The sequence below is a fragment of the Bombina bombina genome, chromosome 1 (assembly GCF_027579735.1).
Source record: "Bombina bombina isolate aBomBom1 chromosome 1, aBomBom1.pri, whole genome shotgun sequence".
In the NCBI taxonomy this organism is placed as follows: domain Eukaryota; kingdom Metazoa; phylum Chordata; class Amphibia; order Anura; family Bombinatoridae; genus Bombina; species Bombina bombina.
Genome location: NC_069499.1, coordinates 678,376,087 through 678,393,175, shown reverse-complemented (window position 1 = coordinate 678,393,175; position 17,089 = coordinate 678,376,087). Strand labels below are relative to the sequence as shown.

Genomic DNA, 17,089 nt, shown 5'->3' with positions numbered 1-17,089 from the left:
GTCACATTTGCAGCGTACACTGCACAGTTAGGACAGAGGTGCCGGATTTTTACTTTGGAACACTGTCACAAGGGGGAGATTAGACAGGGATGCCATTAACCCTTCAGCTGCCTTAAAACAAGATTGCCCATGCTGATAAGTTTATTTTTTGTATTACTTACTCCTCCTGAGTCTTCTCTCCTCTCTCTCCTCCACGCCACCACACTGTTGCAGCACAGTCCTCCTCCAGGTCCCAGGACCTCCTCCACACTCCAAAACCGCAGCTGCTGAGTCCTGACTCACTGAGCACTGCAGTGAGCTGAGCACTTTGGATTTTTTCAGCTGCGGGCAGGGAGGGCATTACGGGCACACACGCAGTTGCAGCAGCTCTACCTCCTATGGTCAGTTTCCCACTCCCGCCTGAACTAAACAGACCGGCGCAATGTCACATGACCCACAGTCACTCTGTCAATCAGCAGGCACGCTTCCCTGCAATGCTGAATGCTGATTGGCTGAGTGATCTAGCTCATTATGGAGGCGGTTTTGAGAACCGCCTCCAATGGAGCTACTATGAGGGCCCGGCAGTCACCAGTGGGTGGCGCAGCTCTAAGTGAGCAGAGGATTGGTATTTTAGATCCATGTTGCGCAATTAATGGAGGGCAGCGGACCGGCTCACTGCCTCCTAATTGCGCAACAATGGGTACTATGATGAATGTGACTACTGCGCAAGCCCAGTAAAATAAAATTATGATGTGGGTAAAATCGCCATGGGGGGGGTGGGGGGTACCCTTGGGTGGGCGTGGCCAAAAAGAATAAGAAAAAATATACTTTTTTTTATTTTTAATAAATATTATTTTAAATCTTTTTTTTCCCTGATTGGACAGGGGCGGCACTGCCTCCCCTGCCTCCTATTACTGCACGTCACTGATATACGCCACAGTCGTGATATTGTCCGACTGGAATCTGATTAATTTGGCCGAAGCCAACTGAGGCCACGCCTGAAGCGCATTGCATATGGCTCTCAGTTCCAGAATATTGATTGGAAGAAGAGACTCCATCTGAGTCCAAACACCCTGAGCCTTCAGGGAATTCCAGACAGCACCACAACCCAGTAGGCTAGCGTCCGTTGTCACAATCACCCACTAGGGTCTGCGGAAACAAATCCCCTGGGACAGATGATTCGGCGACAACCACCAAAGAAGAGAGTCTCTGGTCTCTTGATCCAGATTTATCTGAAGAGATAAATTCGCATAGTCCCCATTCCACTGTCCGAGCATGCACAGCTGCAGTGGTCTGAGATGAAAGCAAGCAAACGGAATGATGTCCATTGCCGCTACCATTAATCCAAAGACCTCCATACACTGAGCCACTGATGGCCGAGGAATGGACTGAAGTGCTCGGCAAGTATTTAGAATCTTTGATTTTCTGACCTCCGTCAGAAATATTTTCATGTCTACCGAGTCAATCAAGAAGGGAACCCTTCTCTGTAGAACTAGTGAACTCTTTTCTATGTTCACCTTCCAGCTGTGAGTTCTCAGAAAAAAGACAACTCTGTGTCCGTGTGAGATTTTGCCAGCTGATAAATTGACACCTGGATCAGAATATCGTCCAGATAAGGCGCCACTGCTATGCCCCGCAGTTTGAGAACCGCCAGAAGGGACCCTAGAACCTTTGTGAAGATCCTGGGTGATGTGGCCAACCCGAAAGGAAGAGCCACAAACTGATAATGTTTGTCCAGAAAGGCAAACCTTAGGAACTGATGATGATCCTTGTGAATAGGAATATGAAGGTATGCATCCTTCAAATCCACGGTAGTCATATATTGACCCTCCTGGATCATAGGTAATATTGTTCGTATAGTATCCATCTTGAATGATGGAACTCTGAGAAACTTGTTTAGACACTTGAGATATAAAATGGGTCTGAAAGTTCCCTCTTTTTTGGGAACCACGAAAAGATTCGAGTAAAACCCCTGCCCCTGTTCCAGTTTTGGAACGGGGCAAATTACTCCCATGGTAGAAAGGTCTTTTATACAGCGTAAGAACGCCTCTCTTTTTATCTGGTCTACAGACAATCGTGAAAGATGAAACCTCCCTCTTGAGAGAAAATCCTTGAATTCCAGTCGATACCCGTGGCTCACGATTTCCAGTGCCCAGGGGTCCTGAACATCTCTTGCCCAAGCCTGAGCAAAGAAAGAAAGTCTGCCCCCTACTAGATCCGGTCCCGGATCGAGGGCCGCCCCTTCATACTGTCTTTGTAGCAGCAGCAGGCTTCTTGGATGGTTTACCTTTATTCCAAGCCTGGTTGGGTCTCCAGACTGACTAGGATTGAGCAAAATTCCCTTCCTGCTTCATAGAGGAAGAGGAAGCAGAGGGTCCTCCTTTAAAGTTTTGAAAGGAACGAAAATTATTTTGCTTACCCCTCATCTTAATCGACTTATCCTAAGGTAGGGCATGGCCTTTACCTCCAGTAATGTCAGAAATAATTTCCTTCAATTCAGGTCCGAATAGGGTCTTACCCTTAAAAGGAATAGCAAAAAGCTTAGATTTTGATGACACATCAGCAGACCAAGATTTGAGCCATAACGCTCTATGCGCTAAAATGGCAAATCCTGCATCTGTAATAAAAGAATTAGCTAGCTTGAGAGCCTTAATTCTATCCAAAATGTCATCTAATGAAATCTCAACCTTCAGAGACTCTTCTAAAGCATCAAACTAAAAAGCTGCTGCAGTATTAACTGGAACAATGCAAGCCGTAAGTTGTAAAAGAAAACCCTGATGAATAAATAATTTCTTTAGAAGACCCTCTAACTTTTTATCCATAGGGTCTTTGAAAGCACAACTCTCCTCAATAGGTATAGTTGTACGTTTAGCCAGGGTAGATATAGCTCCCTCCACCTTAGGGACTGTTTGCCAAGAGTCCCAAATGGTGTCTGATATGGGAAACATTTTCTTAAAATTAGGAGGGGGAGAGAACGGTATGCCTTGTCTATCCCATTCCTTTTTTACAATTTCCGAAATTCTTTTAGGAACCGGAAAAACATCAGTGTAAGTAGGTACCTCTAAATATTTGTCCATCTTACACAATTTCTCTGGTGGTATCACAATAGGGTCACAATCATCCAGAGTTGCTAAAACCTCCCGAAGTAACAGGCGGAGGTGTTCAAGCTTAAATTTAAAGGACATGACGTCCGAATCTGTCTGAGGTAACACATTTCCTGAGTCTGAAAGTTCTCCCTCAGACAGAAATTCCCTGACCCCCAACTCAGAGCACTGTGAGTGTACATCGGAAATAGCCAATAAAGCATCAGAGGATTCCATATTCACATTAATCCCTGACCTACTGCGTTTACCCTGCTCTGCTGTGGCGCCTACCTGCCCCCAGGGTACTTCAAAATGACTCGACAAAGATCTGGATAATAGAACACCAGTCTAGACTCAACTGGAGCTAATACCTGCTGCCTTCTCAGCCAGAGTGAAGTGCGCGCCTGAGCGCGCAAAAATAAGCCCCGCCCATCATGTCTGATGATCATATAGGCCTGAACAACCGCATGGTGAAGCGTTTTAGAGTATAAGCCATGTGGATTTAATTTAACCCCTAAGTACACTCAAAATTCTCAAACTGTTTATATGCCAATCCTGTATTTTCCAATAAAAACCGTTAAGCATATCCCTGCCTCTACCAGTATCTCTTTATAATGCTGTAAAGCCCATTATAATGCTTGGCCCAATATGTCAATAAAATAAGTTAAGCATAGGTTTCTCAGTAATACCCCTTTGTTTTACAGGTTTACTGCTTACACCTTCCCTTGCAGGGAAATAAATGTCAGCCAGTTCTGATATAGCAAGTCTCCTCAGAAATAAAGGGCTGCACATACCTCAATGCTGCTTGTAGCATGAAACCGTTTTCCACACTGAAGATGTCTCTTGTATTACCTTCAGAAGCTCTGTGGGAACCAACATGGATCTTAGTTACATCTGCTAAGATCATCAACCTCAGGGCAGAAATCTTCTTCCATATCCCCCTGAGGAAAATAGTACTCACCGGTACCATTTAAAATAAAAAACTTCTTGATTGAAGAAACTAAAACTAACACCTCACTTTACCTCTTCCTAGTATAACACAGACAAAGAGAATGACTGGGGGTGGAGGGAAGGGAGGAGCTATATAAACAGCTCTGCTGTGGTGCTCTTTGCCACTTCCTGTTAGCAGGAGGATAATATTCCACAAGTAAGGATGAAATCCGTGGACTCGTCGTATCTTGTAGAAGAAAAACCCAACTTTCTAGCTTACTTCTATTATCAAATTTACTCTCTTGGTATCCTTCGTTAAAAAAGGTATTGAGGCTCATGTGTGCGCATGTGCCTGCAAAAATGCTTGAAACAATTGTATACATTAAAACACCGCTGACATCAATGCTCAAAAACAGGCTTGCTATATAGTTCTCCAGACTTGTGCACGCTACCTACCTAGGTATTCTCTTCAACAAAGAATACCATGAGAACAAAGTAAATTTGATAATAAAAACAAATTAAAATAATTTTTTTAAACTGTATGCCCATGATCTTAATCATGTAAGAAAACCATGGGTTCCATGTCCCTTTAAGATGAACAACAAAGAAATGAAACAGTTAACCCCTTAATGACCGAGGACGTGCAGGGTACGTCCTCAGAAAAAAGGCAGTTAACGCCTGAGAACGTACCCTGCACGTCCTCAGTGTGGAAAGCAGCTGGAAGCGATCCTGCTCGCTTCCAGCTGCTTTCCGGTTATTGCAGTGATGCCTCGATATAGAGGCATCCTGCAATAACCTTCTACGGCCATCCGATGCAGAGAGAGCCACTCTGTGGCCCTCTCTGCACCGGACATCGATGGCCGGTATCGCTGGTGGGTGGCGGCCATCGATGGCCCTGGTCATGTGGAGGGGGGCGGGATCGTGGGCGGGGGAGTCCGGGGGCGCACGCACGTGCACGAGGGGGCGGGCGCGTGCACGGGGAGGGAGCGGGTGGGAACCGCTACACTACAGAAAAATGTGTCCCATAACAAAATAAAAGTGGGACCATGAATGTAAAAAAAAAACCTTAGATGTAATTTATGTTGTGGGGGGTGAAGCTACACTACAGAAAAAAATAAAAAAAAATAAAAAAATAAACATTTGTTTGTGTGCAAACTAGGTACTGGCAGACAGCTGCCAGTACCCAAGATGGCCCCCAATAAGGCAGAGGGGGAGGCTTAGAGAGCTGTTTTGGGGGGATCAGGAAGGTTGGGGGCTAAGGGGGGATCCTAAACACAGCATATGTAAATATGCTTCTTCTTTTTTTTTCTTTTAAAAAACCCCCCAAAAAACCTTTTATTTTAGTACTGGCAGACTTTCTGCCAGTATTTAAGATGGCGGGGACAATTGTGGGGTGGGGGAGGGAAGGGAGCTGTTTGGGAGTGATCATGGGGTGGGATGTGTCAGGTGGGAGGCTGATATCTACACTAAAGCTAAAATTAACCCTGCAAGCTCCCTACAAACTACCTAATTAACCCCTTCACTGCTAGCCATAATACATGTGTGATGCGCAGCAGCATTTAGCGACTTTCTAATTACCAAAAAGCAACGCCAAAGTCATATATGTCTGCTATTTCTGAACAAAGGACATCCCAGAGAAGCATTTACAACCATTTGTGCCATAATTGCACAAGCTGTTTGTAAATAATTTCAGTGAGAAACCTAAAATTGTGAAAAAAACAGAATTTATGTTTACCTGATAAATTACTTTCTCCAACGGTGTGTCCGGTCCACGGCGTCATCCTTACTTGTGGGATATTCTCTTCCCCAACAGGAAATGGCAAAGAGCCCAGCAAAGCTGGTCACATGATCCCTCCTAGGCTCCGCCTACCCCAGTCATTCGACCGACGTAAAGGAGGAATATTTGCATAGGAGAAACCATATGATACCGTGGTGACTGTAGTTAAAGAAAATAAATTATCAGACCTGATTAAAAAACCAGGGCGGGCTGTGGACCGGACACACCGTTGGAGAAAGTAATTTATCAGGTAAACATAAATTCTGTTTTCTCCAACATAGGTGTGTCCGGTCCACGGCGTCATCCTTACTTGTGGGAACCAATACCAAAGCTTTAGGACACGGATGAAGGGAGGGAGCAAATCAGGTCACCTAAATGGAAGGCACCACGGCTTGCAAAACCTTTCTCCCAAAAATAGCCTCAGAAGAAGCAAAAGTATCAAACTTGTAAAATTTGGTAAAAGTGTGCAGTGAAGACCAAGTCGCTGCCCGACATATCTGATCAACAGAAGCCTCGTTCTTGAAGGCCCATGTGGAAGCCACAGCCCTAGTGGAATGAGCTGTGATTCTTTCAGGAGGCTGCCGTCCGGCAGTCTCATAAGCCAATCTGATGATGCTTTTAATCCAAAAAGAGAGAGAGGTAGAAGTTGCTTTTTGACCTCTCCTTTTACCAGAGTAAACAACAAACAAGGAAGATGTTTGTCTAAAATCCTTTGTAGCATCTAAATAGAATTTTAGAGCGCAAACAACATCCAAATTGTGCAACAAACGTTCCTTCTTTGAAACTGGATTCGGACACAAAGAAGGCACGACTATCTCCTGGTTAATGTTTTTGTTAGAAACAACTTTCGGAAGAAAACCAGGTTTAGTACGTAAAACCACCTTATCTGCATGGAACACCAGATAAGGAGGAGAACACTGCAGAGCAGATAATTCTGAAACTCTTCTAGCAGAAGAAATTGCAACCAAAAACAAAACTTTCCAAGATAATAACTTAATATCAACGGAATGTAAGGGTTCAAACGGAACCCCCTGAAGAACTGAAAGAACTAAGTTGAGACTCCAAGGAGGAGTCAAAGGTTTGTAAACAGGCTTGATTCTAACCAGAGCCTGAACAAAGGCTTGAACATCTGGCACAGCTGCCAACTTTTTGTGAAGTAACACAGACAAGGCAGAAATCTGTCCCTTCAAGGAACTTGCAGATAATCCTTTCTCCAATCCTTCTTGAAGAAAGGATAGAATCTTAGGAATTTTTACCTTGTCCCAAGGGAATCCTTTAGATTCACACCAACAGATATATTTTTTCCATATTTTGTGGTAAATTTTTCTAGTTACAGGCTTTCTGGCCTGAACAAGAGTATCAATAACAGAATCTGAGAACCCTCGCTTTGAAAAGATCAAGCGTTCAATCTCCAAGCAGTCAGTTGGAGTGAGACCAGATTCGGATGTTCGAACGGACCTTGAACAAGAAGGTCTCGTCTCAAAGGTAGCTTCCATGGTGGAGCCGATGACATATTCACCAGATCTGCATACCAAGTCCTGCGTGGCCACGCAGGAGCTATCAAGATCACCGATGCCCTCTCCTGATTGATCCTGGCTACCAGCCTGGGGATGAGAGGAAACGGCGGGAATACATAAGCTAGTTTGAAGGTCCAAGGTGCTACTAGTGCATCTACTAGAGTCGCCTTGGGATCCCTGGATCTGGACCCGTAGCAAGGAACCTTGAAGTTCTGACGAGAGGCCATCAGATCCATGTCTGGAATGCCCCACAGTTGAGTAATTTGGGCAAAGATTTCCGGATGGAGTTCCCACTCCCCCGGATGTAATGTCTGACGACTCAGAAAATCCGCTTCCCAATTTTCCACTCCTGGGATGTGGATTGCAGACAGGTGGCAGGAGTGAGTCTCCGCCCATTGAATGATTTTGGTCACTTCTTCCATCGCCAGGGAACTCCTTGTTCCCCCCTGATGGTTGATGTACGCAACAGTCGTCATGTTGTCTGATTGAAACCGTATGAACTTGGCCTTTGCTAGCTGAGGCCAAGCCTTGAGAGCATTGAGTATCGCTCTCAGTTCCAGAATATTTATCGGTAGAAGAGATTCTTCCCGAGACCAAAGACCCTGAGCTTTCAGGGGTCCCCAGACCGCGCCCCAGCCCATCAGACTGGCGTCGGTCGTGACAATGACCCACTCTGGCCTGCGGAAGTTCATCCCTTGTGACAGGTTGTCCAGGGACAGCCACCAACGGAGTGAATCTCTGGTCCTCTGATTTACTTGTATCGTCGGAGACAAGTCTGTATAGTCCCCATTCCACTGACTGAGCATGCACAGTTGTAATGGTCTTAGATGAATGCGCGCAAAAGGAACTATGTCCATTGCCGCTACCATCAAACCTATTACTTCCATGCACTGCGCTATGGAAGGAAGAGGAACGGAATGAAGTATTTGACAAGAGTTTAGAAGTTTTGTTTTTCTGGCCTCTGTCAGAAAAATCCTCATTTCTAAGGAGTCTATTATTGTTCCCAAGAAGGGAACCCTTGTTGACGGAGATAGAGAACTCTTTTCTACGTTCACTTTCCATCCGTGAGATCTGAGAAAGGCCAGGACTATGTCCGTGTGAGCCTTTGCTTGAGGAAGGGACGACGCTTGAATCAGAATGTCGTCCAAGTAAGGTACTACTGCAATGCCCCTTGGTCTTAGCACCGCTAGAAGGGACCCTAGTACCTTTGTGAAAATCCTTGGAGCAGTGGCTAATCCGAAAGGAAGTGCCACGAACTGGTAATGCTTGTCCAGGAATGCGAACCTTAGGAACCGATGATGTTCCTTGTGGATAGGAATATGTAGATACGCATCCTTTAAATCCACCGTGGTCATGAATTGACCTTCCTGGATGGAAGGAAGAATTGTTCGAATGGTTTCCATTTTGAACGATGGAACCTTGAGAAACTTGTTTAGGATCTTGAGATCTAAGATTGGTCTGAACGTTCCCTCTTTTTTGGGAACTACGAACAGATTGGAGTAGAACCCCATCCCTTGTTCCCCTAATGGAACAGGATGAATCACTCCCATTTTTAACAGGTCTTCTACACAATGTAAGAATGCCTGTTTTTTTATGTGGTCTGAAGACAATTGAGACCTGTGGAACCTCCCCCTTGGGGGAAGCCCCTTGAATTCCAGAAGATAACCTTGGGAGACTATTTCTAGTGCCCAAGGATCCAGAACATCTCTTGCCCAAGCCTGAGCGAAGAGAGAGAGTCTGCCCCCCACCAGATCCGGTCCCGGATCGGGGGCCAACATTTCATGCTGTCTTGGTAGCAGTGGCAGGTTTCTTGGCCTGCTTTCCCTTGTTCCAGCCTTGCATTGGTCTCCAGGCTGGCTTGGCTTGAGAAGTATTACCCTCTTGCTTAGAGGACGTAGCACTTGGGGCTGGTCCGTTTCTACGAAAGGGACGAAAATTAGGTTTATTTTTGGCCTTGAAAGACCTATCCTGAGGAAGGGCGTGGCCCTTACCCCCAGTGATATCAGAGATAATCTCTTTCAAGTCAGGGCCAAACAGCGTTTTCCCCTTGAAAGGAATGTTAAGCAATTTGTTCTTGGAAGACGCATCCGCTGACCAAGATTTCAACCAAAGCGCTCTGCGTGCCACAATAGCAAACCCAGAATTTTTCGCCGCTAACCTAGCCAATTGCAAAGTGGCGTCTAGGGTGAAAGAATTAGCCAATTTGAGAGCACGGATTCTGTCCATAATCTCCTCATAAGGAGGAGAATCACTAGTGATCGCCTTTTCTAGCTCATCGAACCAGAAACACGCGGCTGTAGTGACAGGGACAATGCATGAAATTGGTTGTAGAAGGTAACCTTGCTGAACAAACATCTTTTTAAGCAAACCTTCTAATTTTTTATCCATAGGATCTTTGAAAGCACAACTATCTTCTATGGGTATAGTGGTGCGTTTGTTTAAAGTAGAAACCGCCCCCTCGACCTTGGGGACTGTCTGCCATAAGTCCTTTCTGGGGTCGACCATAGGAAACAATTTTTTAAATATGGGGGGAGGGACGAAAGGTATACCGGGCCTTTCCCATTCTTTATTTACAATGTCCGCCACCCGCTTGGGTATAGGAAAAGCTTCTGGGGGCCCCGGGACCTCTAGGAACTTGTCCATTTTACATAGTTTCTCTGGGATGATCAAATTCTCACAATCATCCAGAGTGGATAACACCTCCTTAAGCAGAGCGCGGAGATGTTCCAACTTAAATTTAAATGTAATCACATCAGGTTCAGCTTGTTGAGAAATTTTCCCTGAATCTGAAATTTCTCCCTCAGACAAAACCTCCCTGGCCCCCTCAGACTGGTGTAGGGGCCCTTCAGAAACAATATCATCAGCGTCCTCATGCTCTTCAATATTATCTAAAACAGAGCAGTCGCGCTTACGCTGATAAGTGGGCATTTTGGCTAAAATGTTTTTGATAGAATTATCCATTACAGCCGTTAATTGTTGCATAGTAAGGAGTATTGGCGCGCTAGATGTACTAGGGGCCTCCTGAGTGGGCAAGACTGGTGTAGACGAAGGAGGGGATGATGCAGTACCATGCTTACTCCCCTCACTTGAGGAATCATCTTGGGCATCATTTTCTCTAAATTTTGTGTCACATAAATCACATCTATTTAAATGAGAAGGAACCTTGGCTTCCCCACATTCAGAACACAGTCTATCTGGTAGTTCAGACATGTTAAACAGGCATAAACTTGATAACAAAGTCCAAAAAACGTTTTAAAATAAAACCGTTACTGTCACTTTAAATTTTAAACTGAACACACTTTATTACTGCAATTGCGAAAAAGTATGAAGGAATTGTTCAAAATTCACCAAAATTTCACCACAGTGTCTTAAAGCCTTAAGTATTGCACACCAAATTTGGAAGCTTTAACCCTTAAAATAACGGAACCGGAGCCGTTTTTATCTTTAACCCCTTTACAGTCCCTGGTATCTGCTTTGCTGAGACCCAACCAAGCCCAAAGGGGAATACGATACCAAATGACGCCTTCAGAAAGTCTTTTCTATGTATCAGAGCTCCTCACACATGCGACTGCATGTCATGCTTCTCAAAAACAAGTGCGCAATACCGGCGCGAAAATGAGACTCTGCCTATAATTAGGGAAAGCCCCTAGAGAATAAGGTGTCCAAAACAGTGCCTGCCGATATTATTTTACAAAATACCCAGATTAAAATGATTCCTCAAGGCTAAATATGTTTATTTTATATGAATCGATTTAGCCCAGAAAATGTCTACAGTCTTAAAAAGCCCTTGTGAAGCCCTTATTTATTGTCTGTAATAAAAATGGCTTACCGGATCCCATAGGGAAAATGACAGCTTCCAGCATTACATCGTCTTGTTAGAATGTGTCATACCTCAAGCAGTAAAATTCTGCTCACTGTTCCCTCAACTGAAGTTAATTCCTCTCAACAGTCCTGTGTGGAACAGCCATCGATTTTAGTAACGGTTGCTAAAATCATTTTCCTCTTACAAACAGAAATCTTCATCTCTTTTCTGTTTCAGAGTAAATAGTACATACCAGCACTATTTTAAAATAACAAACTCTTGATTGAATAATAAAAACTACAGTTAAACACTAAAAAACTCTAAGCCATCTCCGTGGAGATGTTGCCTGTACAACGGCAAAGAGAATGACTGGGGTAGGCGGAGCCTAGGAGGGATCATGTGACCAGCTTTGCTGGGCTCTTTGCCATTTCCTGTTGGGGAAGAGAATATCCCACAAGTAAGGATGACGCCGTGGACCGGACACACCTATGTTGGAGAAATTAACGTTTTTTTTAATTTGATCGCATTTGGCGGTGAAATGGTGGCATGAAATATACCAAAATGGGCCTAGATCAATACTTGGGGTTGTCTACTACACTACACTAAAGCTAAAATTAACCCTAGAAGCTCCCTACATGCTCCCTAATTAACCCCTTCACTGCTGGGCATAATACATGTATTGTGCGCAGTGGCATTTAGCAGCCTTCTAATTACCAAAAAGCAAAGCCAAAGCCATATATGTCTGCTATTTCTGAACAAAGGGGATCCCAGAGAAGCATTTACAACCATTTATGCTATAATTGCATAAGTTGTTTGTAAATAATTTCAGTGAGAAACCTAAAGTTTGTGAAAAAATTTGTGAAAAAGTGAACAATTTTTTTTATTTGACATGAAACTAGGCATGAAATATACCAAAATGGGCCTAGATCAATACTTTGGGATGTCTTCTAAAAAAAAATATATACATGTCAATGGATATTCAGGGATTCCTGAAAGATATTAGTGTTCCAATGTAACTAGCGCTAATTTTGAAAAAAAAGTGGTTTTGAAATAGCAAAGTGCTACTTGTATTTATGGCCCTATAACTTGCAAAAAAAGCAAAGAACATGTAAACATTGGGTATTTCTAAACTCAGGACAAAATTTAGAAACTATTTAGCATGGGTGTTTTTTGGTGGTTGTAGATGTGTAACAGATTTTGGGGGTCAAAGTTAGAAAAAGTGTGTTTTTTTTCCATTTTTTCCTCATATTTTATAATGTTTTTTTATAGTAAATTATAAGATATGATGAAAATAATGGTATCTTTAGAAAGTCCATTTAATGGTGAGAAAAACGGTATATAATATGTGTGGGTACAGTAAATGAGTAAGAGGGAAATTACAGCTAAACAAAAACACTGCAGAAATGTAAAAATAGCCTTGGTCCCAAACGGACAGAAAATGGAAAAGTGCTGCGGTCATTAAGGGGTTAAAGGGACACTGTACCCAAAAATTTTCTTTCGTGATTCAGATTGAGCATGCAATTTTAAGCAACTTTCTAATTTACTCCTATTATCAATTTTTATTCGTTCTCTTGCTATCATTATTTGAAAAAGAAGGCATCTAAGCTTTTTTTTAGTTTCTGTACTCTGGACAGCAAGTTTTTATTGGTGGATTCATTTATCCACCAATCAGCAAGGACTACCCAGGTTGTTCACCAAAAATGGGCCGGCATCTAAACTTACATTCTTGCATTTCAAATAAAGATACCAAGAGAATGAAGACAATTTGATAATAGGAGTAAATTAGAAAGTTGCTTAAAATGTCATGCTCAATCTGAATCACAAAAGAAAATTTTTGGTTACAGTGTCCCTTTAAGCAAAGGCATTTGTTTTAAACCTTGCGTTTTACACCTATTGTTAGTTTTAATGGTATCCTATTATGAGAAATATTCAGTGTAGCTACGTCTTAACATTTTTTTGTATACAGAGCCTGTCACTAATGGGGAGGATTGGTCTTAGGCCGCATTCCATTATGCTCAAACTTATGAAAAAGAGAATGCCTCAAGATAAGGTAAGACACTACAAAAAAGTACATGGGAATTTAGTTACTAGGGAATGTGCATTCGTTTTGTAACAAAAACTAAATAAATATACAAATAAAGCATTCATTTAAAGAATTACAAATATATACTAACAAAATTCATTAGTATAGATAAGTTATCCTTTAAATTAGCTTCTAGAAGTTAACATACTTTCCTATAAGCGCACTGGGGAGCCGCTCTAATACGATCCTTCTTCAGAGTCCAGGGCCAGGCTAGTAGGAGGATTAGTGTGGTGGATACCAGAGCCTCCACTAATGGCTCCCCAGTGCACTTTAGGTAAGTATAAGCCTACAGGTGACACTGTGGCACCTGCAGTAAAGTAATATTTGCATTCAGTTTAACAAAAAACAATTGTAAATACTAACAAATACCAAATCGTGCAATTGAATATTCTGAAAAACTAATTTTTCAGAATATTTGTTATGAATGATCAGTCCTAAACAAATTATTCTTTGCTGCATGTCTATTAGTTACTATTAACACATTTAACTTCATATATTACTCATATTTTACACTTAATTAACAAGAGAAGTGCAGAACATTTCTGGAAACATATTAAATGAATTAAACATAATTCATACTTCTCTCATTAAAAAAATTTCGTTCATGGTGGTTAGAGTGCATGAACCTTGACATGTGGTATTGAATTCCTGTCACTAGGAGGAGCCAAAGATACCCCAAACACCAAGAGCATTCAAACCCTCCCCATCTCCCTGCACAACTCAGTTTAGACACCTGTAAATTATATTTTAGGACCCTAACTATATCTAGATTGTGAAGGAGTCTCTTCTTAGAATTCCCAGGAATAGGACACAAAGAAGGAACTACAATTTCCTGATTTATGTTGTCATAAGAAACAGCCTTTGGTAAAAACTCCTATTGGGTTTGTAAAACCGCCTGGAAAATGAGAAAAGGAGATTCACAAGATAAAGCAGACAACTGTGAAACTCTCCTAGATTAAGAAAAAGACCTGTACAAAGAATGATCATCAGGTAAACTGGCTATCTTTTTGTCACATAAAACAGAAAGAGCAGAAATCTGGCCTTTAAAAGGAGTTAACTGATCAACTACAGAGGAGACAAAACTAATTTGTCAACAAGCACACCTTAACTGCCTGTGTATGCAGTAGACACATAAAGATAAGAGCCAAGCTATGTAAAGAACATTAAATGAGTCTGAGTGGGAAATGTTGCCTCCTGGCAATACTATAACTGTTAAGTGTATCAAATACCCAGCGGGCAGTGAACAGGCACCCTCTCCACTGAACTTACCAGCTGTAGATAAAGCTGCATGCAGTAAAGAGCCCATCCAGTGCTGTACAGGTGACAGCAGGGGATACTGGAAAAAAAGAGTAAACTGGCAACCCAACAAGAGGAGGCTATAGAAAAGGTCTCCGTGACACCTGTGAAAGGCTTGTGACTAAAACCCCATAGGGAAATTGTGTCGCTACCCAGTACTCTATACACCCCTGTGTCACAAGTTAGTCTGTAGAGTAAGAGGGATAACGTGTCTCACATAGGTCTGAGCACCCCTTTCAACATAGAATCTGGAGCACCTCAAATCCTCACCTACTCCTGGAACGCAAAGAATATAACTGAGGTGTGCAGGTAGGTGGGAGGGTTTAAAAGTTATTGGGGTATCTTTGCCTCCTCCTAGTGGCGGGAATTCAATCCCTCACATCACATGGACTCTCCCAACCTTATGAAAGAAAACAGATTGAAAGGCTAGATGTGACCCTCAGACTGTAGTTTGTGCAGCCCTGATTTAAGGTGTTACTAAACTCTTATTACTATTTTGCATTGCAGGGTATTATCAATTTATTATTTTTGAAAATATGGTGTTAAATAGAGTTCAAGGGATTCTGTGTTCACACAATAAAAGTAGTACAAGAGCAACAAAACATTAGCTATAATTGTACAGTATATGTACTTTTTCTAACATACTTTTTAAAATAAACATCTCTGGTCAAGAGTGCCACAGTTTTATTAACATTTGCTTTTTTCATTGAATGCCCAAATAATAATAAAAAAACATTTTACCTGTCTTTTATATTCTGCAGTGGGGTCATACACTTTCCATCCATTCACAGCAAACTTTTCTTTGTAACTAAAAGCGAAAAGTGGCTGGGAAAAAAAAAGATACAAAACAACTAGTTTAAAATGTAAGTTATTTAACTATGTATGGTGTAACAATGTGCAACACATTATATAAACCCAAAAAAATGTTATTTGAAATGCTAATGACCCCCAAGGAGTGATCTGAGATGTCATCACAGAAAATGCATCATGTCAGCAGAAAGAACAGGACACATCCAGGAACTGTTAGCACTTTAATTTTGCAGCACTGGTCCACATTAGGCTGTTCTCTTCAAACAGCATATGTGACCTTGCTGCGCTGTGTAAGTTTTCCTTAACACAGTGCATCCAGCGCAAAGTGCTGTTTGAAGTGAACAGTTAAATATGCTGTAGTGCTGCAAAGCAGCAGCACATTGATTAGTGACTGGCTCTCAGATTTTTTTCAAACCTGCCTCCTATCCTTTCCCAGTATGCAAATCTGTTTTTTTCTGAGTGTAAGACATTAATATGAGCAATGCAAATTTTTATTTACCACAATTCTATGTCAGACCAAGAGAAAAAGAAACACATTTATTCAAGAGACATTTTACAATTTATTTTTTTGTCTGCAGCTAATTTGCAATGCTGCACCAAATAATAAATGATTTATTCTCCAGTTAACCAACACATTGGATTTGCAGCTTTAGTGTAACTGCCTAATTTAAAATTTTATTTAAAAACTGACCTGCAGAAAAATTCACTAAAAAACTCATCGCAGAAAAATAAAAAAAAGTTCTGCCTCTGAGCTAATGACTACAGGACAGCTGCAGACAAATAAAGAAAATCAGCTTGAAAAGGAGAAGCTAGAGCAGATAAATGAACCTCAAACTGGCAATAACCGTCTAACAAACCCCACTGATTGTCCACCGTTTGTTTTGTTTGTTTAAAAAAAAGGGGGGGTATTAAAAGAAAATTCATTTTAACCTAAATTTATAATAAATATCAACAATGAAAGCTTAATAGCTTATACAGAGTACTGAATTATTTATTAAGCACTACAATTGCAAGACAAAGAAACTGAGCAGTATTGTGGTAGCCCAGAAGCACTGGTGCCTTAGTATTACCACTCCGGAGCTAGATCAATATGCTGTATAGGAAATCATTTAAAACATACAAAGAGAAGGACACGTAAAGAAAAGAAAATAAGTAATTGGTGGAGATGGCAAAGGAAAGAATTTTTTTTGTTGCAGCCGAGTACAGAATATTAATTTGTCCGCTTGTAGGATGGGGAAATAACAAGAGCAAGTTATCTGGTGATAAAGAAACGTAGTGAAGGGGATGGAATAAACTATTCAGAGAAAAGCAGAAACAGGAGTTAGGGTAGGAGAAGCGAGAAAGGATATAAACTGGTGATGGGACAAGAGATCCGGGCAGAAGTGAGCTGGGTGAAATGATTATGGGTCAGACAGACATGTTGTGTAGGGAAGACATAGCAGGCTAACTATATACCATGTATGGTAGCTGCATATGTAACAGGTCAACCCCAAATAATAGTTACAATGCCTAGCAAAACAAATAAAATACACAGGCCTTATAAACACACAAACTACCACAACCTCCCACCATGAAGCATAGAAAGACCTCAAACATAAAGTCCAGAAACTCTGGTATGGGTAGACTAATTTGAATAATATATATTAACCCGCAAGGAATTCATAATTTGCTATAAGTTAGTATCAGACAAAGACCACCTTTTATTTAGCCTTTGGAAATAGCCAACATTATTCCCATGTGCCTCGAGCTCCAGCTAGCGCTCACCCGTGCCATAAGTCTTTACCATGTGTAGACTCACTGACTCATTGTGTC

The 17,089-nt window shown here is 41.9% G+C and overlaps 1 protein-coding gene across 1 annotated transcript in view; it reads right to left on the bottom strand.

The window, feature by feature from the left end:
- Nucleotides 1-17,089, bottom strand: part of MTMR1 (myotubularin related protein 1) — a 281,756-nt gene that overhangs the window by 111,643 nt on the left and 153,024 nt on the right. The window contains exon 7 of the mRNA XM_053699156.1: nucleotides 15,209-15,292. Coding sequence (XP_053555131.1) covers nucleotides 15,209-15,292 — 84 coding nt within the window. The remainder of the gene's footprint in view (nucleotides 1-15,208; nucleotides 15,293-17,089) is intronic.